Source organism: Rutidosis leptorrhynchoides, chromosome 4, assembly GCF_046630445.1.
Source record: "Rutidosis leptorrhynchoides isolate AG116_Rl617_1_P2 chromosome 4, CSIRO_AGI_Rlap_v1, whole genome shotgun sequence".
In the NCBI taxonomy this organism is placed as follows: Eukaryota; Viridiplantae; Streptophyta; class Magnoliopsida; order Asterales; family Asteraceae; genus Rutidosis; species Rutidosis leptorrhynchoides.
Genome location: NC_092336.1, coordinates 144,203,363 through 144,231,335, shown reverse-complemented (window position 1 = coordinate 144,231,335; position 27,973 = coordinate 144,203,363). Strand labels below are relative to the sequence as shown.

The 27,973-nt window shown below is 33.9% G+C and overlaps 1 protein-coding gene across 1 annotated transcript; it reads left to right on the top strand.

Moving 5' to 3' along the window:
• The first annotated feature begins 1,166 nt into the window (after positions 1-1,166).
• On the top strand, positions 1,167-9,035 carry LOC139840244 (villin-2-like). The gene is made up of 22 exons (XM_071830491.1): positions 1,167-1,219; positions 1,418-1,517; positions 1,609-1,683; positions 2,085-2,321; positions 2,414-2,591; positions 2,713-2,845; positions 3,299-3,458; positions 3,533-3,698; positions 4,098-4,204; positions 4,290-4,448; positions 4,543-4,611; positions 4,909-4,977; positions 5,060-5,197; positions 5,509-5,637; positions 5,721-5,868; positions 5,974-5,984; positions 6,076-6,216; positions 6,886-7,011; positions 7,105-7,164; positions 7,398-7,608; positions 8,203-8,399; positions 8,812-9,035. Exons 1-22 carry the CDS (start codon positions 1,167-1,169, stop codon positions 8,923-8,925), a joined length of 2,781 nt encoding a protein of 926 aa, XP_071686592.1. The 3' UTR covers positions 8,926-9,035.
• Positions 9,036-27,973: the final 18,938 nt, after the last annotated feature.

Below are 27,973 nucleotides of genomic sequence, written 5' to 3'. Positions count from 1 at the left end.
AATTGTATAAATATAAATGTGTCAGCAGTTATCTGTAAATGATGAGTATTATTTGTCGGATTACGCAATCTAATAGTGTAAATATGTGATAGTTTGCGCTTCGTAGAATCTAACTAACTAAACTACGATAACTAAATTGTTCTGATTTTTATAGCCCAATATTGAAAGAGACATTTCTGTTATTAGAATAATGGGCTAATGACAACCCTTGAGATTGTCATTAATAATTAAACTAATGCAAAAAGTAATAGTACATGGAATAGTTATTTGTTATAAGGTAGTTGATATATTTGAAAGTACAAGCATTTATGCACGATTTAATCTTTTAATGACAACTCTAAGGGTTGTCATTAGCATTTCCCGCGTCATGTTCCGAAGAATTATGGAGTAACATTTTAAACTTAATTGCATGAAGACCTTTTCATTACTGTTTCCCGTGATAAAAGGAATATCGAAGGTTTAAAGAAAACAATTAACAAATGGCAAATGCCGATGATTTATTGAACAAAATTTCATGGGAAAAAAAAAAAAATGGGAAATATAAACACGAAAAAATAGCATCGCCTTAGAATTTTCCCTTAATTTCGAACATTTTTCTCCCCAAATCTAAATGCCACATCTTCATTTCTCTGCATCCCATCCCATAATTCCTTTAAGCATATAATAATTATTCACTTTTTGTTTTCAGTTTATGTACCAATTTTGTACATTTTGGAGCCAACAATAACAGGTATATGTTGTCCTTTTAATTGCCTTTTGAGTTTAGATTATTATTAAAAAAAAATATTCTTCTTTAGCTTTTAATCTTCTGATTGTAACTAGCTACGGAAATATGAGCTAATATTGCATATCCCAATATTGCATTGTGAGTTTATGATTTTAATGTTTGATCTTTTTTTGGATCCTATGTGCATGGCTTACACAATTTATTACATAGTTCTGTATGTTGTAATAATCACTTTTAAAGTCCATATCCAAACAAATGAAAAAGAAGAAAAATAAACTGAATCTTGAGTTGTAATTAATTCGGTTAGGAAGAAATTAACGATCTTTCTTCTAACCCATGTCTGTTTTTCTTTAAATTTTGCAGTGGCTTAAATATATATTGCAAAGTAATAAACTTTTGGATGGTTTTTCATCTATTATAGAAAGAAGAATTCAACAACATGGCTACTGCAAAAGCACTTGAACCTGCATTCCAAGGAGTTGGTACGAGACCGTATCCTTGCACAAATTCTCATTATCATAATTAAGCTTTGTTAACATGATCTTTCCGATATGCATGTACATATCTTTTCTTTCTGTGATGTATAAAATAAAAATTTTAAATTTAGTACAATTCTTGATCTTGTATATGTTATGTTGGTGTATACCACCCATTTGCATTTTTGTCGTATTTTTCCTTAACATTATATAGAGGGCTCGAAATATGGAGAATTGAAAATTTTCAACCTGTACCTTTGCCAAAATCTGAATATGGTAAATTTTACTCTGGCGATTCATACGTTGTCTTGCAGGTAATTATACCGTTTCACCTAATTCTTTCTTGTTCTGTAAATGTTTGTTACTGTTTGACATTAATATTGCTAATGGTTCATGTATTTTCAGACTTCTCATGGTAGGGGAGGTGCAGGCGTTTTCACGTATGCCATACACTTTTGGCTCGGTAAAGATACTAGCCAGGTACTCAAAATATTTTATTGGTACAAGAAAATTATATTAGTATTTATGATTTTATACTAAAAATGGGTAAACATATGAGGTTTATGTTATTTAGACAGACAAAGAGCACACAGTTTAACAAATGTACTTTTTGTTTACAATACTTTACAATTTTACCTTCTACTTTTTCTCTGTCCTTTTGTCTTACATCTATATACATTAAGGGTATAAAAGAACTCTACCTCCTTATTCTTGTCTATCTATCTATATATGAAAATGGACAATAAATCTGAGATAACTCAAAAAGAAATACTATTAGGATGGAAGGAGTATATTATTAGGACATATCATGCATATTTATGTAAGTAGCAAATGGTGATTTATAATAATAACTAAATGGTGTAATTGTTGATATAAATTAGGATGAAGCTGGAACAGCAGCAATAAAAGCAGTGGAGTTAGACGCGATTCTCGGTGGACGTGCGGTGCAACATCGAGAAGTACAAAATCACGAATCCGAAAAATTCTTATCGTATTTCAAACCGTGTATCGTACCACTTGAAGGTGGTGTTAAATCTGGATTTAAGACACCTGAAGAAGGAGAGTTTGAAACAAGATTGTATATATGCAAAGGAAAACGTGTTGTTCATATGAAACAGGTTTGCATTCTTCCAAACATATTTGAATGCATTTGTTAATGTTTGATCATATGTTTTTATATAAAAGATTTGATGTGTGTTTTTTTGAAAAGGTCCCGTTTTCTCGATCTGTGCTGAATCATGATGATGTGTTCATTTTGGACACTAAAGATAAGATCTTTCAATTCAATGGTACAAATTCAAATATTCAAGAACGGGCTAAAGCATTGGAGGTTATTCAAGTGTTGAAGGACAAATATCATGAGGGGACGTGTGATGTTGCTATTGTTGGTAACGTGTAATCATATATAATCATGATTAGATTTATTACTTATATATGCGTATTTTTAGTTTCTCATTATTGTTTTTTCTTTTCTTTTTTTCTTTTTTTTTTTTTTTAAATTTTAATAAGACGATGGAAAGTTACAAGCTGAAGGAGATTCAGGTGAATTTTGGGTCATCTTTGGTGGGTTTGCTCCTATTGGCAAAAAGGTCTTAACGGACGATGATATTGTTCCTGATAGAACTCCCGGAAAACTTTATAGGTACGAATATTCTTTATTCTTTTTTTACACTTGGAGGTAGAAAAAGAGTGCATATTCTTATGTAGGGGTAGCGATATCGACTCATTTGCACTCAAAATGGGTCGTTATGGTTGTATTTTGTCTCCTAGCACATAAATTTCTAAACTTGTAGCTAAAAATGGATATGGGTCAAATGGGTCATAAGTGACACTGTGTTCTCAATTGCTTAAAACCTCTTAAATCACTTTAATTAGCAACTTTTTTTTAGTCTTATATAACTAATAAAATATTTATTTAATGTTACAAATGGAGAAAAAAGTTTAGCTGATCAGCCTTCCCTGACCCGTGTTAATAAAGTTTTATCTGTTGGGACCCATTAAACAACCCGCCCATTTTGCAACCTCTGCCACTGTTCCAATTGACATATACTTTGTAGGAAAAGTTTCTTTTTGTAAAATTGTCTATTTTTTGCAGCATTGCTGGAGGCCAGGTTGGGGATCCAATTGATGAATATTCAAAATCGACGTTTGAAACCGACAAATGCTATCTACTAGACTGTGGTGCAGAGGTGTTTGTTTGGGTGGGTCGAGCAACACAGGTGGATGATAGAAAAGCTGCCACAAAAGCCGCTGAGGTATAAATTAATATTCTGCTTTTAAAAATTTCTTCTTTTAATCGGTTACTGATTTCAACATTAACCATTTATAGGAGTTTGTCACAAGTAATAATCGGCCAAAAGCAACCCTTGTAACCCGACTAATTCAAGGTTATGAAACACATGCATTCAAGTCTAACTTTGACTCATGGCCATCATCAATTGCACCTGCAGCTGAAAATAGAGGAAAAGTAGCTGAAAATAGAGGAAAAGTGTCAGGTAATAATAGACGTTGCGATTTTGACCCGTTTACAAATGACAATTCTACTTGGTTGTGCTTTATATCAAATGGGCCAAACAATTGAAAGTTACCTAAAGTCTTTTTTTTTTTTTTTTGCAAAAGCAGCCTAAATCATTATATCAAACAACTTACATGATTATTAGAATATATTTTGTTTGTTTATTTATTTATTTAATTGATGATGAACTCCAGGAAAATGAAATATAGCAATCACTTTATATATTCATATATAAGCAAAACAAATTCTACTTTTTTTACCATATAATGCGACATACTTTCTGTTTCTTACCCAATTATACAACTTGTCAATTTGTTGCATTAGATGGTACTATTTTGCCTTTCAATAAAATAAAAATGGTACTATTTTTGTATTGTAGCCCTTTTAAAGCAACAACAAGGTGTTGGGCAAAAAGGGAAAGATAAAAATGCTCCCGCAGGTGAGGAAGTTGTTCCGCCGTTGCTTGAAGGAAATGGGAAACTCGAGGTTTGATCACAAACGTCCATCTATAATCATTTTTTCATAAACTTTTTATTTGTACTTTTAAATATTTTGAACTTTTGACATTAAGGTGTGGTCGATCGATGGTGGGGCCAAGCACCCGGTAGCCAGTGAGGACGTCGGTAAATTCTACTGTGGAGATTGTTACATTGTTCTTTATAGTTACCATTCTAGAGAGAAAAAGGAAGACTTTTATCTTTGTTATTGGATTGGAAAAAACAGCACCGAGGTAAATAATACAGTAATAGATAAAAAAAAAACTTTTATTATTATGTCAAATAAAAAGGTTTTAGAATGCATTTTAATCCATTTTTAATCGACAGGAGGATCAAAATACAGCTGCTAAGCTGACCGCATCGATGTTCAACTCGCTGAAAGGGAGACCTGTTCAGGTACCATACTGTTAGCAGTGGCAAGATGGGCGGTTTGGAAACGGATCAAAACTAGTTTGGGTTAAAATGGGTTGATTTTGTGCATTTATTAACGTGTAAGTAGGATTATGATTACAATAATGAAGTAAAATGTCTGAATGAAAACAATTGTGAAGGTTGTATGCATTACAAATAGAAAAACGTTATCCGTTTACATGTTTATATATATTAATTACAATTTCCAACAACCAAAATATTACATACCGTAATATTTTTATACACAACGTAATTCTTATGGTGTGGTTTAATATTCTTTAGGGCCGTATCTACCAAGACAATGAACCACCGCAGTTTATTGCTCTTTTTCAGCCTATGGTTCTTTTTAAGGTAATTTTATACATTTATATGTAATTTTTTTGAAAGCTAATAATAAGGTGATAACAACTAATATGAGTTTTGTGCTAATTAGGGTGGATTAAGCTCCAGTTATAAAAGCTACATTGCTGAACAAGGATTAACTGATGAAACCTACAGTCCAGATAGTAATGCAGTTATTCGAATATTGGGAACTGCAGTGCACAATAATAAAGCCACTCAACTTGAACCTGTATGTGCTTTTTGATCCTCTTGCACTACATATTTATTAAAATCTTATATATTTTTATTGAAGTTATTAATATTATCTGACCCGGGTAGGCCGCGTACGTCTGAGTAAAAATACTCCTCCTGAACAGGAAAAACGTTATCCGTTTACATGTTTATATATATTAATTACAATTTCCAACAACCAAAAATATATTTCCTACATCCCATTATATATACATCCAAACATCACTAACTAGATAGTACACTTAACATATACTATATCATGTACATATCCATCCGTACATAACTTATATTTGTACATATGATTTTTAGGTTGCAACGTCTTTAAATTCGTATGAATGCTTCGTTATACACACGGGTTCCCATCTATACATCTGGCAAGGAACCCAGAGTACTTTTGAGCAGCATCAATGGGCTGCCAAAATTGCTGAATTTGTGAAGGTATGCTTTTAGTACTTTCATAACAAGTTTATCGTTATTTTATACAATGCTTATGTGTTTAAATTTTAACGCCATATTTTCAGCCTGGAGTAACAGCAAAATATCAGAAAGAAGGAACGGAAAGCGCAACGTTTTGGCTTGCACTTGGAGGAAAAGAAGATTTTACGAGCAACAAAGTATCACTCGAGACTATTAGAGATCCTCATTTGTTTGCATTTTCCCTCTATAAAGGTTTTATAATAATTGAATTAATAATTTTTACATTTATTTATTTTGTCTATTTAGAATATCTAATGAGTTTCTTGTTACCATTTCTGCTGCCTTGTGGATCTTCAGGAAAATTTGAGGTGGGTATGGAGTAAATATATTATATTTGTTTGGTTCAATTTTTATTTTGTGTCATGAATACTAAATCAAGATTGTTTGACTTTTAATAAGATTGAAGAAGTTTACAACTTTGATCAAGATGATTTGTTGCCCGAGGATATCTTGATATTAGATACGCATGCAGAGGTTTTCGTTTGGATTGGTCATGCGGTTGACGCAAAGGAGAAGAAAAGCGCTCTCGATCTTGGCCAGGTACTTCATTACAATCCATACAACGCATTTATTTCAAAAGTGACAAAATGGGCATTGTGGACAGGTTGGGTAATGGGTAAAAACCGGTGAACTTATCTTAAGTTAGACCTTTTAGTTTTTATATCCATTTGAAAAGTTGTTTATATATTAGCCGCTAGGTATGTGCACACGAAAGATAACTATTTGATCACTCTAATTATATTGCTAGTAATTAACCAACCCAAACAACACCCGTGTAATCAAGTTATACCCACAAACAATATACGGATAATAAACAAGATAAACAAACAAGAACAAAATGACACAAGGATTTTACGTGGTTATATCCGATCTCCAATATTCTCGGAAAAGGGTTTAGTTGACGGTACTAACTAGAAATTTTCTTTTATCATTACATGAGTACAATGTTTACAAAGAGACTAGGGTTCAAACTTCACAAAACCTCAACATTAATGATATTTTTTTTTATCTTGCATTAGTTATACTTTGGATAACCTCTGACCCATTTGACCCGTTTTCTTTTACACTAATAGTTTTATGTTTTACTCCTTAAGGATCAAACATATATTGAATCCAGCAAGTCACATGTTAATTGATCAAAGTGTTACCTCAAACATTTTTGCATAGAAATTCAGCTTTTTCTATTTTTACCGCCCACATTGGTTTCAGAAATACATTGAATGGGCTGAAAATCTTGACGGATTGTCCCCACGTGTTCCATTATACAAAGTTGCAGACGGAAATGAGCCTGCCTTCTTCACAACATATTTCTCATGGGAACCTTCAAAAACATTAGTATGTGTTCTTATCATATAATTATCTATCAAGCCGTTTTACTTGCTATGATGATCATGATTTGGAATTTATTTGTATTTTCAACGTTTTTAGATCCACGGAAACGCATTCCAAAAGAAGATTACGATACTGTTTGGGGCAGGCAATGCTGAGGTAAGCAAATCTAATCAAACTGACATTTTATTTATGGATTTTTCTAATGACAGTCCTTAAGGTCGTTGTTAACATGCTAGAAAGCGTTGTACCGTTAATTATTATTTTTATATTAAGATGTACAACACTTTTAAGCGTGTTAACAACCTTAAGGGCTGTCGTTAGAAAATTCATTATTCATATTTGTTTGTGAAATGGTATTAACTATTAACTAACTTTGCAATGTAATACAGGGCCATGGGAATCAAGATGGTGGAGCAACGCAACGAGCGTCAGCCATGGCGGCTTTAAACTCTGCTTTTCAATCGACCCCGGGTGGTGGTAAAGGTGGTTCATCAAAAGGATCGAGCAGTGCGGGTTCACAGAGACGGGCTGCGGTTGCTGCTTTATCGGGAGTTATTGCGGACCCCAAAATCGATGAACCCGAACCCGTTGCCGAACCTGGTAATTTAAAAACTATGATTACATAATTGTATGCTATTCGAGGGTAATGGGTCAAAACGGTTGTCAAAATGGACCGAGTCGGATGGACGTGTTGTGTTGACCATACGCGCATTCTGGTCAAATTTAATTTTTTCTCATGAAATAGTCGTGTGTCATATGTGATTACAATAATTATATTATGTTAATTATAATCTAAATTGTACACAATGGACAAATATCATCAAGTTGATCCCTTAGAAATATACTCCCTCCATCCCATAAAAAGGTGTCCTATATGAATTTTTATGAGATTTAAGATAAGCATGATAAATGTCAGTTTTACCCTTATATTTAAGATAAGTTTGACTGAATTTTTTAAAAATGAGTGAATTAAAGTAATAAACAAAGGTAAATTTGGAAGTTTAATGATATTTAACACTTATTTTTTGCAACTTGATAATTATTAATAGTAAGGTGGATACTTATTTTGAGACGGAGGGAGTATACCGTAACCTGAATTGGCCCATTTATAAGTAAACGGGTCAACATTGCCACTGCAAAGTTTTATTATGGATCAGCTAATCTAATTCTGATACATAATGTTTGAATATTCAGAAAAGCCTGAAGAAGCCCCTGAAGAAGCACCCGAGGAACCATCTGAACCAGCTCCAGAAGAAGATGATGGAGAACCGAAGGTAGAAATCGAGGAGGACGAAAACGGTATTTTATCCAGTCAATCTACTTTCACCTATGAACAAGTCAGGGTTAAGTCCGAAAACCCCGTTCCTGGAATCGACCTTAAGAGGAGAGAGGTTAGTTTTCCTGTAAATGTTTGATAATTGATTTTTTATTCTTGCATTATAGTTGCAAGATGGGCAGGTTGGGTAATGGGTTCAAACAGGTAATTGTTTACTATGGGTCAAAATGGATCAGGTTGGGTTAGCCCAAAACAAGTCCAGTTGACCTTTTACATTTTACATGTAATTAGTATTAGTATGCAAGATATAATCACACACGAAGGACATTTTTGACCCGACTGACTCGTTTCCTTACAAGCTAATTATTTTAATTTGACCCGTTTAAGATAAGGCATACATTAAATTGACACATATTGGCACAATTATACAAAAATGGGTCAACATTGCAACGTTTATTGGAAAATGGGTCAGCATTATCACATCTACATCTACATCTACATAAAAATGTTGATGTTTGTTCTTTCAGGCTTACCTTTCGGTTGAAGAATTTGAGTCGGTTCTTGGGATGTCAAAAGAAGAGTTTTATAAATTGCCAAAATGGAAGCAAGATCAAACCAAGAAAAAAGCTGATCTCTTTTAAACGCGCCGAATAATAAACTTTAAACACCAATAACAACGCCTTTTCAACATTCGTTTAATTCTTTTTCACTTTCACACGATCAATCTCCCTTGATACATGGCCTTTTTCTTGATCGTGGTTTATAGAACATTAGTATCGTTCTTTTTGTCATTTCATGCCTGAGGAAAGTGTCATTTATCTCGTCTACTTCAAGATTTTACGACTGCAGGACAACCCAATTAGCCCTGCTGTCTTTGTTGTTTAAGAAAGTAGCGTGATTTGTATTCAAATTCTATTATTTATCATAATCTGCCCTAATTCAACGTTTGTTTATGTTTTATGACTGTTCTTGATGATACTATTATACTGATTTCTGATTATAATGCTACGGAGTAGTATTTATTTATTGTTATACTCAAAATATATATTTGTATTTATATTTATATATGTGTAATATAGGAAGTTATATTAAATAAGTGAAGTTATGGTATTTATATAAGTGAAGTTATGCTATCTGCAGAATGTGTATATTTTAGTCTGATTTTAATTAATATCAGATTATTATTCTTTACGACTTTACCAAAGGATGATAAAATAAATCTATAAGCATGTTTTTTTACTTGAAAGAAGGAATTTAAAGACTTCAAAAATAATAAATTAATTAAGTAAAGGCCATGCACATGCTCTGCAATCATCTTCGATACTCACGCGATTACGTTATTGACTTTATTTAATTTATACGATTAAATAAAACTAATACAGTAATACTATTCATTTAGTCTATGATTTAGTCATTATAGTCGTGGAGCCCTCGCTTTGCGCTGGGGGCTCCGTTTTGAATGCGAGTTAAAAAAAAAGTCGTGATCTATTCTGTAAAAAAGAATTTTTTACAAAATAACATTGAAAGGTTGTTCCTTTTATGAAAGTTGCTTCTTTTAGCGTTCGGGTTTTATTTAAAAAAAAAAGTTAGTAAAGTGGGGGTTTGACTTGTATTTTAATAAAAGTTAGTGGGTTAAGTTTGTGAAATTTGAAAAAACTTTACGTATAAAGTGGGGGTTTGATTTGTATTTTAATAAAAGTTAGGGGGTTAAGTTTGTGAAAATTGAATATTAGTAAAAAAAAAAGTTAGTAAAGTGGGGGTTCGATTTGTATTTTAATAAAAGTTAGGGGGTTAAGCTTGTGAAATTTGGGGAAAAATGTACGTATAAAGTGGGGTTCGATTTGTATTTTAATGAAAGTTAGGGGGTTAAGTTTGCGAAAAGTGAAAAAATGAATAGTACTATTCATTTCCACTTTACCTTTTAGATATAGGTATTCGCTTCGCGCCGGGGGCTCCGTTTTGAATGCGAGTTAAAAAAAAGTCGTGATCTATTTTGTGTAAAAGAATTTTTTTCGACATCTAACATTGAAGGGTTGTTCCTTTTGTGAAAGTTGCTTCTTTTAGAGTTCGGGTTTTATTTAAAAAAAAAAGCTAGTAAAGTGGGGGTTCGATTTGTATTTTAATAAAAGTTATGGGGTTAAGTTTGTGAAATTTGAAAAAAAAACTTTACGTATAAAGTGGGAGTTTGATTTGTATTTTAATAAAAGTTAGGGAGTTAAGTTTGTGAAAATTGAATATTAGTAAAAAAAAGTTAGTAAAGTGAGAGTTCGATTTGTATTTTAATAAAAGTTTGGGGGTTAAGTTTTGTATTATAATAAGAGTATAAAGTGGGGGGTCGATTTGTATTTTAATAGAAGTTGGGAGGTTAAGTTTGCGAAAAGTGGAAAAAGGAATAGTAATATTCATTTCATTTTGCCTTTTAGATATAGGTATTAAAAGTTAGGGGGTTAAGCTTGTGAAATTTGGGGAAAAATGTACGTATAAAGTGGGGGGTTCGATTTGTATTTTAATGAAAGTTAGGGGGTTAAGTTTGCGAAAAGTGAAAAAATGAATAGTACTAGTTATTTCCAATTTACCTTTTAGATATAGGTATATAATTTATTTGAGTAATCTTTTATAACCAAGCCCGTAAGTCTCTCATAAAAATTAAACTTTTCAATATACATAAAAATCTAACATTAAACCATTCAGGTTTGCCTGAGTGGTCACCGAGTTGCCAAATGAAGCACACCACCCGGGTTCAATTCCTGGCTATGCCAAATTGTTCAAAAAGGGAGTGTGACTAGAGGGTGCGCATAGTGCGCAATTCACCCGGTACCAGGTCTCGCGCTCGGGGGGCTTGATTACCCGAGGTTTTACCTTCTATGGAGGAGACAATGTGCTCGTTCATAGGAGGGTTTCCTCGCTTACCCAAAAAAAAATCTAATATTAGTTAAATCAGGGACAGATCTTTGGGGTGGCAGGGGTGGGCAGTGGCCCTTCCAAAATTTTGTTCTCTTAGTGTAAATTTTACTTTCTAGGATCTAAGATATAAATATTTTATATAATAGCCCCTCCGAGATTTTAGAATTTTTCTTATATAAGTTTTTGAAATGATTTTGACCCTACTACTAAAGTCGTTCAAGATCCGTCTCTGATTGAAATTAATCAATAAACAAAAAATTCTCTAATAAATTGTATCAAATTATTCTCGAAAAGTTATTATCTCGTTATATTTAAATTATTTTTTAAATACAACTAGTTTATAACTAGTGATTTCGCGGGAGTTAAACATAATTAGTCAATGTTAGATTGAATATATTTTAAAAGAAATGTATATGAATACAAGTATAACGAACTTGAAATTGAATGATACGTAGTATTTTGTAGAGATTGACTGAATATGATAAAAAAAAAAAAAAAGACAAGTAAGGTAAATCATAAAAAATTGATATTTAACTAAAAAGATAAAAACTCTTTTGGTTATTGATGTTAAATACTACTACATAATGTCGTAAATCGATTAAAGTAGTATTTTATGACGGCTTTGATTATTGTGATTTATAACAAGTGTATAAATTATAAGAACCAATTATATGTTGTTGCCTACAATAATTTTTTATAAACCCGCCGAGGCCCGTACACCCGTTGAAAAGTTAATATTTTTTTCTCATACCCATAACAACCCATACCCATAACAACCCGCTAATACAAATGACTCGCATTATATAAAATCTATAATATAAAAAATATATATACAATATAATTAATCAGGAAGCTAACACAATAGTGAAAACTAAAAAAATATTCAAATGGTTCAAAATTGAAAGTACGGAATATAATAAATAATAAAGTGTAATTAAATCAAAGTTGCAGAGGTATATATCCTCGAGTTGGTTAAACATGTATGACAAATTCACGAGTCGAATTTTACCCATAACGAGTATGATTTATACATTTAGTTATTAATTATTGATAATTATTGATTTAATTACATAATAAATGTAATATTTTATCAATTAAGAATGCTGATATACAAGTGAATTATAGTTGAATCTGAGTTGGCAGGTAACATAACATAAGCTAAATTCAATTGGATAAAAAAATATTTATTACATATAATCATAATGATCTCATGTTACATTATAATTATAATTATAATTATATTCATGTAAAAATGATTTGAACAGTAACTTCCAGTTGAAACTTCAATTTTGACTTTTCAAATCAATTTGTTTTGAATATATATATATAATAATAGCTATAGAATAATAACAAGTATGCATTAGTGGTTGAATGATTTAATGCGCGCCAATACAAGCATGTGGTCGCCTATTCGAGACCTACTTGAGCAATGGCGACTTTATGTGTAAATCCGTGAGGTCACGAGACACCATTAGTGTAAAAATTTTTAGAAGAAAATACCCTTTAAATTGTATAGGACACTACTAAATTTAACTGCAGGATCCACATATTTCCAAATTTATATTTTTTCTTTTTTATTGTGTAGCACACTACAAAATTTAACTACTCGAATTCCATATATTTTTCGAATTTGTAGTTTTATTAAGGTAAACTACCATTAAAATGTCAATAAAATATAATTAGTACTGAAAAAAAATTTTGGGTACCATAGAGTTATAATCCTAGAATCACCACTGTACTTGAGTCATTGATTTTTAACTATTTTAAAAAAGTACAAGTTTGACCAGATGTATACTATTAATTCAAATTATTAAACACTAAGTTTTCATGGGTTCAAGATTTTAGTTGGGTGTTTTTCTTGTCTTTTTTTTTTTCACTAGTCGCCGCAACGCGCGGCTAACACGAAAACTTGTTGCTATAATAAAAAGCTATAACTATGGAGTCCATGATTTTATATGTAAGGGTAATTTAATAGCAATGCAGAATCAACCATGAGGGTGGTGGTTGCATGGTAAGACCCTGACCTTCCAATGTGGAGGTCAAGGGTTCGATTCCCTGCACCCACAAAGTTATTCTCCCTCATGGTCACGGAGGTTCGCCTGCAATGACTTCGGGCTGCTCGCAAAGCGGGTAGTCGCCCTCTCATGCATAACTTGTACATTAATAAAGTGTGTGTTATTAATTACGTTATTAACATTAATCTTTCATCAAAAAACTATTTAAAAAATCTAATTACTTATTTATATATATATAAATTGTGGTAGATGGTGTCAAGATGTCATAGGCTAACACCAAACGTTAACAGTAACTCCTTTTATCACCGAAACCTCGCCTTGCCCGACCCGGTCTTCTTTTACCCCTAATATCCTTAAATCAATGCACTCTAGGCTTTCCTTCTTCCTCCAACCAAACGACGTCCCGATGCTTCTGGAGATTTCTTTCCTCACCGCCGTCCGTCGCCACCATCTCCTGCGGTTCCCCCCATCGTCGCCACCATCTCTCCGATGTAAGCACCCCAGGTTTCACATTTTAGGGTTTGAAGTTGTTAATACTCTTTTTATCGAGGTTTCCTAATTTTATTTCAAAACTGATTTTCCTAAATAGTAATGTTGGTATATATATATATATATATATATATATATATATATATATATATATATATATATATATATATATGAGGTTTATTCTTATTTGCCTATTCAAAATCTGAAAAATTAGGGTTTCCTATCCGTTAGACCCCCAAAACGTTTTCATGTTTTTTGTTTTTATTTTGTGTTTCAGATTGATATTTTATACCCTCAGGTTTTTTTGCAGTAAAAAATGGAAGGATAGTTGAGGAAGTGTAGGATTTTTGATTTATGCAAGCGGCTCCTTAATTTCTTAAAATCTGTTGGAGATATGGCTTAAAAGTGTTGTTTCTGTGCACGATAATTTCAGGGATCTTACGGTATGATCTTATTTAGAATTTATTAATTCAGTTTGTTGATTGCTTAAATGTTTTGATTCAATATTTATATTGTGTATTTGTTTCTTAGCAGAAGTTAAATTTAAAGAAAGCAAAAGGTTCGGAAAATGAGGTATGTTTGTCGATTCTATATTAAGGTTTATTTTTTGGGTTAATATATGTTATAACTAAAATTGTTGTTGGAGAAGCTCATATAGATTAACTTTATAAAGCAATTGTAGACAAATGTGTGAAAGTTAGAATAATGCATCTGTAATCATTCACAGCTGTTAGTTTAATGAATTACTCCGTATTATTTAGGAATACAAATGCATTTTGTAATATTGAAAATTTAGCAGATATGAATCAAATTGGACGTCAATTATATGAGATGCTGATGGTATTATTATCCAATTGTAGGTGTATTTTATTTTGTATAAATGTTATGTGTTTGATTTAGGGTTAATTTGATCTTACAGTAAGCTTCAAAGTGAGGCCCTTAGAGAGGCAATTACTCAAATTACTTCTGGTGCCAAAGAAAAAAAAATAACTTCACTGAAACTATTGAACTACAAATTGGTTTGAAAAACTAGATTCCTAGACCTAAATTAAAGGTTTGCATGCTTGATGATGCCCAACATGATGAGGAGGTAATTAATTAGATTTTGAGCTTCTCATGTTTTTTGATTATATCATTTGAATTGAATTAAATATAATTATTATTATTTACTGTAAATCACAGGCTCAAAAAAATTGGACTTCAATATATGGATAAAAAGATGGTGAAAAAACTTGCAAAGGGGCACCATGCTTTTTTGGTTTCTGCGTCTTGCATCTTTGGTTGTGTAGATATTGATTTGATCAGATGTGGAGTGTAAAATAGGCTAATATTGTTAGATGATGAATGGATATTGCTTCACAAACTACAGCTAATAGTATGTGTCTATGCAGGTATGCATCACATCTTGATTCTTTAAATAACTAATCTTTAAGAATTGTAAATGCGTTTTATACGTTTTTGTGATGACAGGTTTTCAGGTATACCAGACAGAATGGAAACACTTTTAAATTGAAAGATAAGAGAGGAAGACAGAAATTAGGATTTCTACCGTGAGCAATCAAACAGATGGCGACAAATATTGCATTCACCAACAAGTGTTAGGTTCGGACGCACCACATACAGTTTGCAAATACCAAATGTGGAATGGTACTTATATACTCTGTACTTTATTACCTTCATAATTGTGTTGTCATACATCCGATTTCGTTTACCCAATTTAATTATAAGTGTTTTGTTTTGTGGTGTTGTCACGATGATGATGATGCTAAAGAGTTGATTATAGATTTGAGAATTTGAACTTTGAAGGAACTTAAAAATCATAAATATCATATTTAAGTAAGTTACTTTTTTTGTTTGATTATTGTTTCTCCTTTTTATTCATTTCTACTGGACAACATAGTCCATCCACTATTGTGGAATTACAACATTTGATCATTGGGCATCGAAGAATGGGTACTTTTTACTTCGAGTTTTGGCTAGCTCAAACAATGTCATTTAGTGTTTTTTTTTCTAACATTATTTTTGGGCAGTATTTGCCGACATGGGTATGGATTTGACTGCCTCATTTACAGATTATGTACACCAATTGGCTTCTAGCATAGATGAGGGTCACTATTCGTTACATGAGTCCTCTACCCGAGTTAATCTCGAAGGTACACGTTTATAATTACAACCGCTTACTATAGCTATAAATGCAGTTGCTAATCACAACCGTGTTTAATGTATAACTTGGGTAGTATGTTTTTGTTACTGTTTCATTTATCGTTCGGTTCCATATTTGCTCCCTTTCTTGAATGCTATTGTGTTGTTTTATTTGCTTTATTGTGTAATGGTTTGTTTTTTATGTTGTGCAATTATTAGTCATAGAATAATTTAATTATGCTGGGGTCATGTTGTCTCTGTATATTGCTATTGTGTTGTTTTGTATGGTTCATTGTATAGTCCTGTCGTGCAAACACGCCCTTTCTGACCATCTATTATGCTTTCATTATTACATATTTATGTGCTACTATTTTATCATGTTGTGGTCATGCTGTTTTTGTATACTCCTATTGTATTGTATGCTTTATTATTGTATGGTATTGTCTTTCAACACTGTCTTTGCAGGCTTGTCCTTTCTTACCTTTTTTAGTGTTGTTATTATCAAAATTTTATATGCTACCTATTTGCTGGTGAATATGAATAATAAAATTAAATGGTAAGAACTTCTCTCAAGAGCTATAATAACATATCTAATACAAATAAGGTATTTATAGTTACCATACTTCATCGTTTTTGATATCCCATGTTACTGAAAATACTCAGTGTTCTCAAAATTGGTTACTTGGCACTTCTACTGCTCCAATAGATCCTAAGGTACTTCTATATTTAGCATCAGTTTACTAAGTCATTTACATTCCAATTTTATATGTATAGCAAATAGCAAATTGCAATTTTAATGGTGTGCTACAACGGTTGCTCATTTGTTGCAAATTTTGCTGCTCTACCTGTTGTCTTTTATTGTTGTTATTTTGTGTTATACGAGTATTAAATAGTTAACACTTCAAATTTATATGAATTGTGATTTAAATGGAAGTAATTGGTAGTAGCTTATTATTAATGAAATTTAGTAATTGAATTGTTGATTTTTCTCTTTGTTATTTTGGGTTGTTTTAGCGCCTAGCTCATTATTCTCTGTATGGATATGACATTTTATATTTTAATCTATAAAAAAATAAAAGCTAAACATTGTTAAGTTATTATGATGCTAAAGAGTGTACTATTGAATTACGAATTTGGACTTTGAAAATACATAAATATCATAACTATTATGTTCATGTAAGTTTGTATTTTAGGTTGATTATTGTTTCTCCTTACTGACAACATATTGTTGTAGATCTGGATTTTAATTTTTTCTGTAGATATTGATTGTAGCAGCATAGATTATTTTTTCTCCTTGTGAATTTTTAGAGAAGTATTAGACCTAATTGTTTGATTGTTGCAACAAAGAAAAATATGTAGGAAGGAGACAATTTGTTGTTCGTTGATAAAATCAGATTTTCAGTTTCAATTCGTAGTCAGGTATTTTGATTTTTCCGATATTCGACACTTATTTTTAACTGTTTTATGAGTTCTACATTATCAATTGCAATTGGTTTATTTCTTATACATCTGATTATGGTTAGTTATTTGGGTTTGAAGATATGTTGGATTTAAGAGGGTGCTCTTCTGATCCTATTGTAGATGATGTGGGATTCATCACATCATGTTGGCCTCGCATGTAATGTTTTGGGAAGCTTCTTACAACACCACTTTTACTTCTGACTCTTCAAGGAGTTTAATAGCATACAACATCATTCCATAATACTCACGGCGATTGCTTCCTGCCCTTGCATCCTTTTATCTGAATGTTTCTTTATCTGCTCTAAATGTCATCTCGGTACGTTTCTCTGTTCAATATTTTGGTATATTTTTCTTCAATTTTCGTAGTTATTCGATTGTAGGGAATGAGGAAGCGGTGTTGATGGTCGCGGTTGTATCTACGGTAGTAAGATTCGCATTCGTTAACCCCAATTTTATGATTGAAGGTAACTTTGTTGTTCTATTAGGAATTCGATTTTACATATTTTATTGCTTATTATTTGTGTAATTTGATGACTCTGCTCAATTTAAACATAAAGAGTTAGAATGGTGTGCATAGAATTTTCAATAGCTTTTAACCTCAATCAGTTGTTCCCTGATTTGTGAACTTTCAAATTTTTTAATGACTCATTAGCGATTTATACATGGCCTAAATCGTTATGTCCATAACTAAAAGCGCCACACACCACATATACATAAAGTTGCATGTGTAGTGTTTTACCTCTGCTGCTTCTAAAACAGAGTTTCAGATGTTGTTGATATGTACATCCCATTAGGAAAAAAAAACACTGCATCCAACAGCGGAAAATGTTCATTTATCTGCATTTACTCCTTTTATACTCATATGTACGCTGATTTGTGTCGTTTTTGTTGGAAATATGTTCTCGGGTTGGTTACGGTTCAACCGTGGTTTGATCGTGGTACATATATTCCGAAGGTATGCCCATGACATTAAATAATATAAAGTCCATTTATCCTATTCGGTCACACACAAAGGCCAATCGTAATTTGTTTGATATACCTTCTAATCGGAAATTAATTTATTAATCAATTGTTAATGATTTAATAAATTAAATATATTTTGAGATTAATTAATTAATAATTAATTTATTATTCTCATCATGCTTGACAAAATATGGCATGCTTATGACATGTGTACCTAAAAAGTACAAAAGATGGCATGTTTTGTGGAGATATATCCGATACATGCATGTTGAAAAGAGCACACACTTAACTTTTCTCTTTTGAATGGTATTTGACCAAGAAAGGAAAACAAAAAAAACCTTCAGTTTTCTTATTTTATGATCTAGACCAAAAAACAACTCATATACACTTTGAGAAGTATTACGGGAAAAGAAAATAGAAAACAAAAGAAAGGAAGGGGTTTGATAAATTAGAAGGTATATATCAAAACAAGGTTGAAACTTTGGGTGTCAATCGTTTAGAGGAGCTCTCATTTGGGTTCTCTCCAAGCTAGGATTCTCAACAAAGGCTACAAAGATTGTAATCTAACCTATTCTTGTTCGTTTATTTAATTTTGTTTGCTAAAAGTTTTGTAAATGGGTCCTTGGAGGAGTATGATTTTATAAATTTTAAAATGCTTCCGCTCGCTTTGTGTTTGTATCATACTCCAACAAGTGGTATCCGAGCCATCTTGTACAAGTTTTAGCAAACTTTTCTTATGATAATAAGTTTTGATGAATGTGTTATGCACGATACTTGGAGATGATTATGCATAACGAACATGCAAAACTATTATCATGATTTGTGTTTTTATGTTTCCTAAATAATATTTGAATCTTGGGTTTTGGCAAAATGTTAAATGGTTAATCTCATTTAAATTTTTTTTTTCAGCTTGGACAGTCCGTCTTTGATGGACTGTTTCGAGGCTTTAAACTTCATATTTTCGTATGAGGCCAATTGCATTTGAAAGCTAACTGAAAGAACTTAAATTTGAAAAAAAAATTCATCGAAAACGGATTAGAAATGAGTAAGATATGACCATTTAAAGTTGATGTATAAATCTGCCAAAAATCCGAAAATTTTAATGGTAACTTGCATGTTGACTATTAAAGATTCAATGTTTAAGAAAATAAAGTACATAAATTATATTCATGTTTTACATGAAATGAGAAAATTAAAATTGTTAATTTTAGACTTTTATGCTTTGTTAAAGTGAATAAATCTCCAACATGTTTTAATTCACTTGATATGTTTGTTTGGATGGTTTTGGCATGAAAACCATACTTACAAAATATGAAGTGGGTTTACATACATATGTTATGTAAACAAGGATTGAATATAATAAGTGCCATTAAGTGTTGTTTCAATCAATCCTTATCGAAACATGTAATATGAAAATGGACGGTTGGCACTCCATTTATTATGTATGTGATTGTTGTATGAAATCGGTAGTATTTGCCTCAATAAGACCCTTGTGTGGATGTTTGGTTATATGATTTAATTTATTATTTATTCGGGATGAATGTAATAATTTATAAAACGGCTTGCATGTCGTGTTTATTATTTATTCGGGATGAATGTAATAATTTATTAAATGACTTGCATGTCGTCTTTCTATTTATATTGTATTTGTAATAGTATAGGAAATAGAATAGTTTTTTTTTTTATTTTGTAAGATAATGCAACCAAGAATGGAATCAATAAGACGATGTTCACAAGGCGGCCCATCCGAGCATATAATGGAGATGGCGGTTTTAGTGGGAGCCAATTCTCACACAAGGTTATGTCCCTAGTTGACCATGTTTTTTCGTGTGTTGGCTCACCGGAAAAACGCATAGGACTCGAGGCATACTACCGATAATTGCGTGTCATGATTATTATTGTGTTCTTATTTGTCTATGCAATGCTAGCTAGAAAATTAGTATAGAAACAAAAGACAATAATCACTTAAAATGGTTTGGTTAAAATCAGTTTAACAAACGCAACATGCAAAACATAATTAGCAAATGTTTTAAAATGGAATAAACTACTTTTGCTAAAAGAAAACAAAACCCCGTTTTAAATGTAAACTTTACGCTATCCATGAGTAGTACACACATCTGAACCTTCTACCTGTTAGAGTTCGCGATACCCGAGAGTCTTGGGCCGGACTTTAATTGGGTGTTGGGAAGGGTGATGTGAATTTCGCGATACCCGAGAGTCTTGGGCCGGATTTCACGTGTATCTATCACGGACAGTTTACAATCTGAAATCGTGGTTTGCGGCAAACCCACCACGAGGAAGGATTAGCGTAGAAGGGATTAAACATGCCAAGTGAAATAATTGATTATCACTAAATCCCTCAGAAGCTAAGAATTTCATAATGGATGAAATTGGTAATATGCTTACCTACCTAAATAGCTTATGATTAGCGATCCGTGGCAAACCCCTCGTTACCATAAGTGAAATATGGATCTTAACCTTGTTAATTATAATTGTTTGAATATTGAACACACTTGGGTAATTATCTTAACAAGGATTAAACATATCAAACTAACTAATACAACTTACTTTAAAAATATGACAGATGTCTGCAACAAACACAAATCCAACTCCGTCATCAATCACTAATTTCTGCCTTAAAGGGCTCCTCGAAAAGGACAAGCTTACGGGCTTGAACTACATGGACTGGCTTCGCAACCTAAGAATTGCTCTTAGGATGGAAGGAAAGATCAGGGCAATTGAGGAACCCTTACCGGCAGAACCCGGATCGAGAGCTACTCAAGCGGCTAGGGACGAGTTTGAAAAACGGCGTTCCGAGTCTAATGAGGTAGCATGCTTGATGTTGGCGACCATGTCTCCAGAGCTCCAAAAGGGCATGGAGAGCTTAGGGTCGTATGACATGCTTAACCAACTCAAGGACATGTTCCAACAACAAGCAAAGCAAGAAAGGTTTGACACCGTGAAAGCTCTCGTATCTTGCAAAATGGCAACGGGAAGTAGCGTTAGTGTCCATGTACTACAAATGAAAGGGTACATAGACCGGCTGGAGCACCTTGGTTTTTCCATAAGTCAGGAGCTTGCAACGGATTTTATCCTGAACTCGCTGACTAGTGCATATGAAGGATTCATTATGAACTATAATATGAACAATATGGAGAAAACAATCATGGAGCTCCATGGCATGTTGAAAACCGCCGAGGCTAACATGGCCAAAGCTAAACCTGCAACTACTGTCCTAGCCATTCGTAAAGGTGGAATCAAGAAGAAGAAAAACAAAACAAAGGGCAAGAACAAGGGCAAGGGTAAGGTTGGCACATCCAACTTCAAACCTAAACCTAAGGGCATTGCTAACTCTTCTACTTCAAAGATCCCGCAAACCAAGTCTCCTGAAGAAGCAATATGCTTCCATTGTGGGGATAAAGGACATTGGAGGCGCAATTGTACCAAGTACTTGAAGGAACTTAATGAACTACGGGATAAGGGAGTCGCCCTACCTTCAGGTTTGTTCATGATTGAACTAAACAATACTACTATTTCTAATTCTTGGGTATTGGACATAGGATGTGGTACTCACATTTGTACTAATGTGCAGGGACTCACAAGAAGTAGGAAGCTGAAGACTGGAGAGCTTAATCTAATCATGGGAAACAAGAACGTTGCCTCTGTTGATATGATTGGAGAATATAAGCTTACTTTTGATTCTGGTCTATGTATTGTTTTATCTAATGTTTGCTACAGTGCCGAAATGGCAAGAAACATTATATCTTTTGATGCTTTATTTAATGATGGTTTTAATTTTAGTTTTGATAATGGATCAATACTTGTTCACAAAAATGGGATGTTTTATTTCAAGGCTAGTCCTTGTAAAGGCATCTTGGAAACCACAGCAAAGCTAAATGATAGTTCAATCTACAATGTTGATTCATCCAAAGATGTTTTGGATAAAACGTATCTATGGCATTGTCGTTTAGGCCATATAAACAAGAAACGCATAGCTAAACTCCAGTCAGATGGAATTCTAGAATCATTTGATATTCAATCATATGATGAATGCGAATCTTGCTTATTAGGAAAAATGACAAAAGCACCTTTCACAGGAAACTGTGAAAGGGGTAAGGATCTGTTGGACTTGGTACACACTGATGTGTGCGGTCCGTTCAGATCGCCTACTAGACACCAGGAACGATACTTCGTTACATTTACAGATGACTTCAGTAGATATGGTTATGTTTATTTACTTAAACAAAAGTCTGAAACTTTGGGAGTGTTCAAGGCATACCAAAACGAAGTAGAAAATCAACTGAACAAAAGAATTAAGATTCTCCGATCTGATAGAGGTGGTGAATATCTTAATGACGAATTTCGTGATCATCTACGGGGTTGTGGGATAATCTCACAATTAGCTCCTCCTAGAACACCACAGCATAATGGTGTGGCTGAAAGGAGGAATCGAACATTACTTGATATGGTTCGGTCCATGATGAGTCGCACAATGCTTCCAATCAGTTTTTGGGGTTACGCCCTACAAACTGCCGCAAGGATCCTTAACCTCATCCCAACCAATAAAGTTTCCAAAACACCTTATGAAATATGGCATGGCAAAACCGTGTCTCTCTCGTATCTTAGAATCTGGGGATGTGAGGCTTACGTTCGCCATGAAGCTCAAGATAAACTTGAACCCAGATCTGAAAAGTGTTTATTTGTTGGATACCCGACTGATTCTTTTGGATATTTGTTTTACAACCCTACTGAGAACAAAGTCTTTGTGTCTCGAAGGGGAGTCTTCCTTGAAAAGGATCTCATATCAAAAGGAACCAGTGGGAGCAAAATTGACCTTGAAGAAATTCAAGAATCAACCGACATGGAAACCGATATTGGAACCAATTCTCCTCAAGAGGTCGACGAACCTGCTGTTGAGAGAGAAACTGACCTACAGCCACCACCCATACGTAGATATGATAGAGTGCGTCAAACACCAAAGAAATATAGTTTACACATATTTGAGGGTGATGACGAAAATATAGATTCTGATGAACCTATTACCTATCAGGAAGCGATGACAGGCCCCGAGTCTGCCAAATGGAAGGAGGCTATGGACAACGAGATTCAATCCATGCATGATAATCAAGTCTGGACCTTGATTGATCATACACCAGGAATTAAAACCATTGGGTGTAAGTGGGTCTTCAAGAAGAAGATTGACATGGATGGAAATGTACACACATTCAAAGCCAGACTGGTGGCTAAGGGTTACACGCAACAACATGGTGTAGACTACGATGAAAATTTTTCACCAGTGGCTATGTTGAAATCCATTAGAATACTTCTTGCCATAGCTGCATTTTATGACTACGAAATATGGCAAATGGATGTAAAAACAGCTTTCCTTCATGGTAAGCTAACAGAGGATGTGTTTATGACACAGCCTGAGGGTTTTGTACATCCTAAGTATCCTAAAAGTGTGTGCAAGCTTCAAAAGTCCATTTATGGACTTAAACAAGCTTCTCGTAGCTGAAATCTTTGCTTTAATGAGAAAATCAAAGAATTTGGTTTTATCAGAAGCGAAGATGAGCCATGTGTCTATGTTAGGTCTAGTGGGAGTGTTGTAGTCTTCCTTGTACTATATGTCGATGACATATTACTCATGGGAAACGATATCCCGACATTGAAAGATGTCAAAGCTTGGCTAGGGAAATGTTCTCCATGAAAGATTTGGAAGATGCATCATATATTTTGGGTATTAAGATCTATCGAGATAGGTCAAGGAGATTGATTGGGCTAAGCCAAAGTGCATATGTAGATAAGATACTGAAGAAATTCGGTATGCACAACTCCAAGAAAGGGTGTGTTCCTATGAACCCTGGAATGATATTGAGCAAGTCTCAATGTCCTAATTCTGACTTGGAATCAGCTACCATGAGTCGAACTCCATATGCTTCAGCTATAGGGTCAATCATGTATGCCATGATATGCACTAGGCCTGACGTATCGTATGCACTAAGCATGACTAGTCGTTATCAGGCCAACCCTGGTGAAGCTCATTGGATAGCAGTCAAGAACATTCTAAAGTATCTTATGTAACATCCCGCGTTTTTCCGTTAAATTTATTTTTAACACCGTCTTTTTCTTTTAAATAATACCTTTCGTTATTTAAATTCGTAGTTTCCGTTGACTAACGTTCATAATAATTCCGTCATTTAATTATAACATCTCTCGTTAACTTGCGTTTTAAAAATATTCGTTTGGTTAAATCCCGCACCCGCTTTGAAACTCGAGGGACCGGAGTTGCCAAATGGGCAAACTAGTTGACTAGGTCAACTAGTCAACCCATTTCATCCATTCCATCATCTCCCTCATCCCTTTTCTCTCCATCTCAAGAACACACACACAAACCCATTCCATTCATTCATCATCTAAATTCAATCTTGGAAGCTCACAACAAATCCGATTACATATTTGGAATCCTCTCTTCATCCTCTACAATTTGATACTAACTTCATCTCGTTTGGGTAACATTTCTAAAACTCTAGATTTCTCTAAATTCGTGTTTTTGACTTGAAATGGTGTTAGTTAGTGTCTATGGCTCATTGTGATGTCGTGTATATAATTTGTATGCTCGATCTCGTTGTTTTAGTGTAACTAGCATGAACTTGAATTTTGGTGTGTTGTTCTTGAATTTTGGATGACCAAATGTTGTTAGATTGTTAAAGTGCATGTTTTAAAAGTGTTACTAGCATCATTAGCTTCATGTTGATGTATAGGTTGATTAAGGAAACTTCATTAACATGATTATTGTTTTTGTGATACTTGACTAGGGTTTGATAAGCTTTAGATAAACTTTTGATGCGTTGAATGCTTGTTAACGTTATTGATAAGTGTTTAGTTGTATTACATTCTTCATTACCTTCGAAACGGCATATCATATGTATAAATTGGATTCCCGAGTCTTGAATTGCAAATTGATGAACTTGAAACTTGAAATGAACCTTTATTGATCACTTGACGGGATTTAGGTTATTGTATATGATGTTTTTGCTTGATGAAAAGTGCTTAGATGTGTTCCTTGTCGAAAGAGCTTTCCGATGATATAAAATACTTGTTCTAATTGTTAGCGGATCATAAAATGTGATTGTTTGATATTTGGTTCGTGCACTTAGAAAATGCAGCAAACAGGGCCTGGAAACCAACCAGGACGCCGTCCAAAAACTCAGGACGCCGTCCCACTTTTAAAACCTGGACGCCGTCTAGGAATGCAGGACGCCGTCCCACTCTTCAAAACGGGACGCCGTCCAGACATATGGGACGCCGTCCCAATAGCCTAAAACTGGCTGTTTGCTTAGCCATTTGACGAAAAATGTTTGGGATGTCCTAGACCCCCATTTCACATGATAATTGTTCTAACATGCTTATATATGATTAAAAACCTTAGAAAAATAGTTCGAGCCCCGACCCGAACATGTTGACTTTTCCGTTGACCTTGACCCGACCAAGTTTGACTTTTTGTCAAACTTAATCAAATACTTATGCAATCCTTCTAATATGATTCTTTACTTGTATCTTGCATGAAACTTGACAATTTGATTCACATGCTACTTAATCGAGTCGTAACGAGCCATAGGACTAATTGAACAACTTTGACCGATTGTGTTTACCGTTATTTGATACAACCTATATGTTTAGGTCAAGACTAGCTTTGTCTTCGCACGCGTTTACTTGTTGAAGTACTTTATTAACTTTCGCGCTCAAGGTGAGATCATAGTCCCACCTTTTCAACAATTTTTATTCTTTTAAATCGTGGGCTGAGAAACATATACATTACATATTTATATACATTTCACATGTATATATACTTTTCATACTTTTATACTTTGAACACAAATACGAATACAAAGATACAGACGAGTTAGAACAAAAGTCCTCAATCCAATTATCATTAGTTCCACTTGCAGGGTGTAAGTGTAAGCGAGTGATTATGTTGTGTGGCCATACGGGTTTAACGAACCCTCATTCAGACGGTTCGCTACCGTTAGTGGATGAAATATAATTTCAACGTGCATAGTGTATGTTCTAACACTATATTCAAAATTCAGAGGGAAGATTCAGTTAAGTTTTGGTAATTGGGTGCTCGTGATACAGACAACATCCTTTGGGATGTATACGCTTGATATTCACTTTATACTAAATCTTGTGGTTTACAAACACATCTTTAGAGATGTATACGCCTTGATACTAAACCTTGTGATTCAAAATATACTTTTACAAATACATTTATGATCTCACCAACGTTTTCGTTGACAGATTTCTATGTTTTTCTCAGGTCTTGCACGATATGTGATACATGCTTCCGCTCATTATTTGATACTTGCATTGGATGTCGAGTATACATGTTTTTCGTGGAACGTCTTTTGACTTTACTTTAAACTGTGTCGCCTGGATTTCAATCGTACTTATAACGTTGTAACTTAACTTTTGGTTGAACAATTCTTGTAAACTTTGAAACAATCTTTATTTTGAAATGAAGGCGACATATTTTGGTCAAACGTTATCTTAAAGACTTATAATCAGGTAATGGGACCCACGTAGCCGACGCCGTCACTTGACGATTTGTCGGGGTCGCTACAGTTGGTATCAGAGCCTTGGTTGTAGGGATTTAGAGTTCATTTGTGTCCACCCCGAGTCATAGGGTACATAGGTGAATCTAGACTACAACCGGCATATAGACTGCAGTAGGAATTACTTGACTATTTGTGCATTTATACTCGAACTCTTCTATGATATCTAACTCGTATTCGATCTTGATCTTATGTTGATAAATTTTGTTGACGCGCCACCTTGACTTTATGAAGAAATGTTAAATGCACATGAGAATCAGGGTAATATAATTTCCGGGATTATATTACGGTGATTCACATGGACGTTCCGACATTATGACATAAAGAATTTAGGGCGAGTCAAGGAAAATTTTCTCCCTATCCTTATTCCATATTCCGGTTAGTATTGTTGAAAATACTAACCAACGATATTCTTGTGTCTTTAAGGAACAATGGCTCCTCGTCGTGTACGCCGCAATGAAACTCCCGAACAAGCCCTCGAACGGATGATAGCTACCGCCGTAGATGCGGCCATGGCCGGTCACTCATCCAACAACAATAATAATAACAACCACAACAACAACAACAACAACAACAACAACAATGGAGCCGGAAACTCAAACGAGGGATGCTCCTATAAAGCTTTCATGGGGTGCAAACCTCACACTTTTGATGGAACCGGGGGACCGGTCGTGCTCACCCGATGGTTTGAGCAAACGGAAGCCGTCTTTAGCATAAGCGGTTGTCGGGACCAAGACAAGGTCAAATACTCCACTCACACTTTCTCCGGAATTGCTCTAACATGGTGGAACACCTATGTTCAATCGGTGGGTACCGATGAAGCTCATGCCCTCTCTTGGGCCGATCTAAAGGAAAAGATGATTGTTGAATATTTTCCGTGCGAAGAAACCCGAAAGCTTGAGGAAGAACTAAGAGCTTTGAAAGCGGTCGGAAACGATCTTAAAGCTTATAATCAACGCTTCGCCGAACTATCCTTGATGTGTCCTAATCTTGTTAACCCCGAATCTCAAAGGATTAAGCTCTACATGCTCGGTCTTCCAAAAAGCATCAAACAAGGGGTGATGTCATCCAAACCCACTACTCATCAAGCCGCTATGAACATG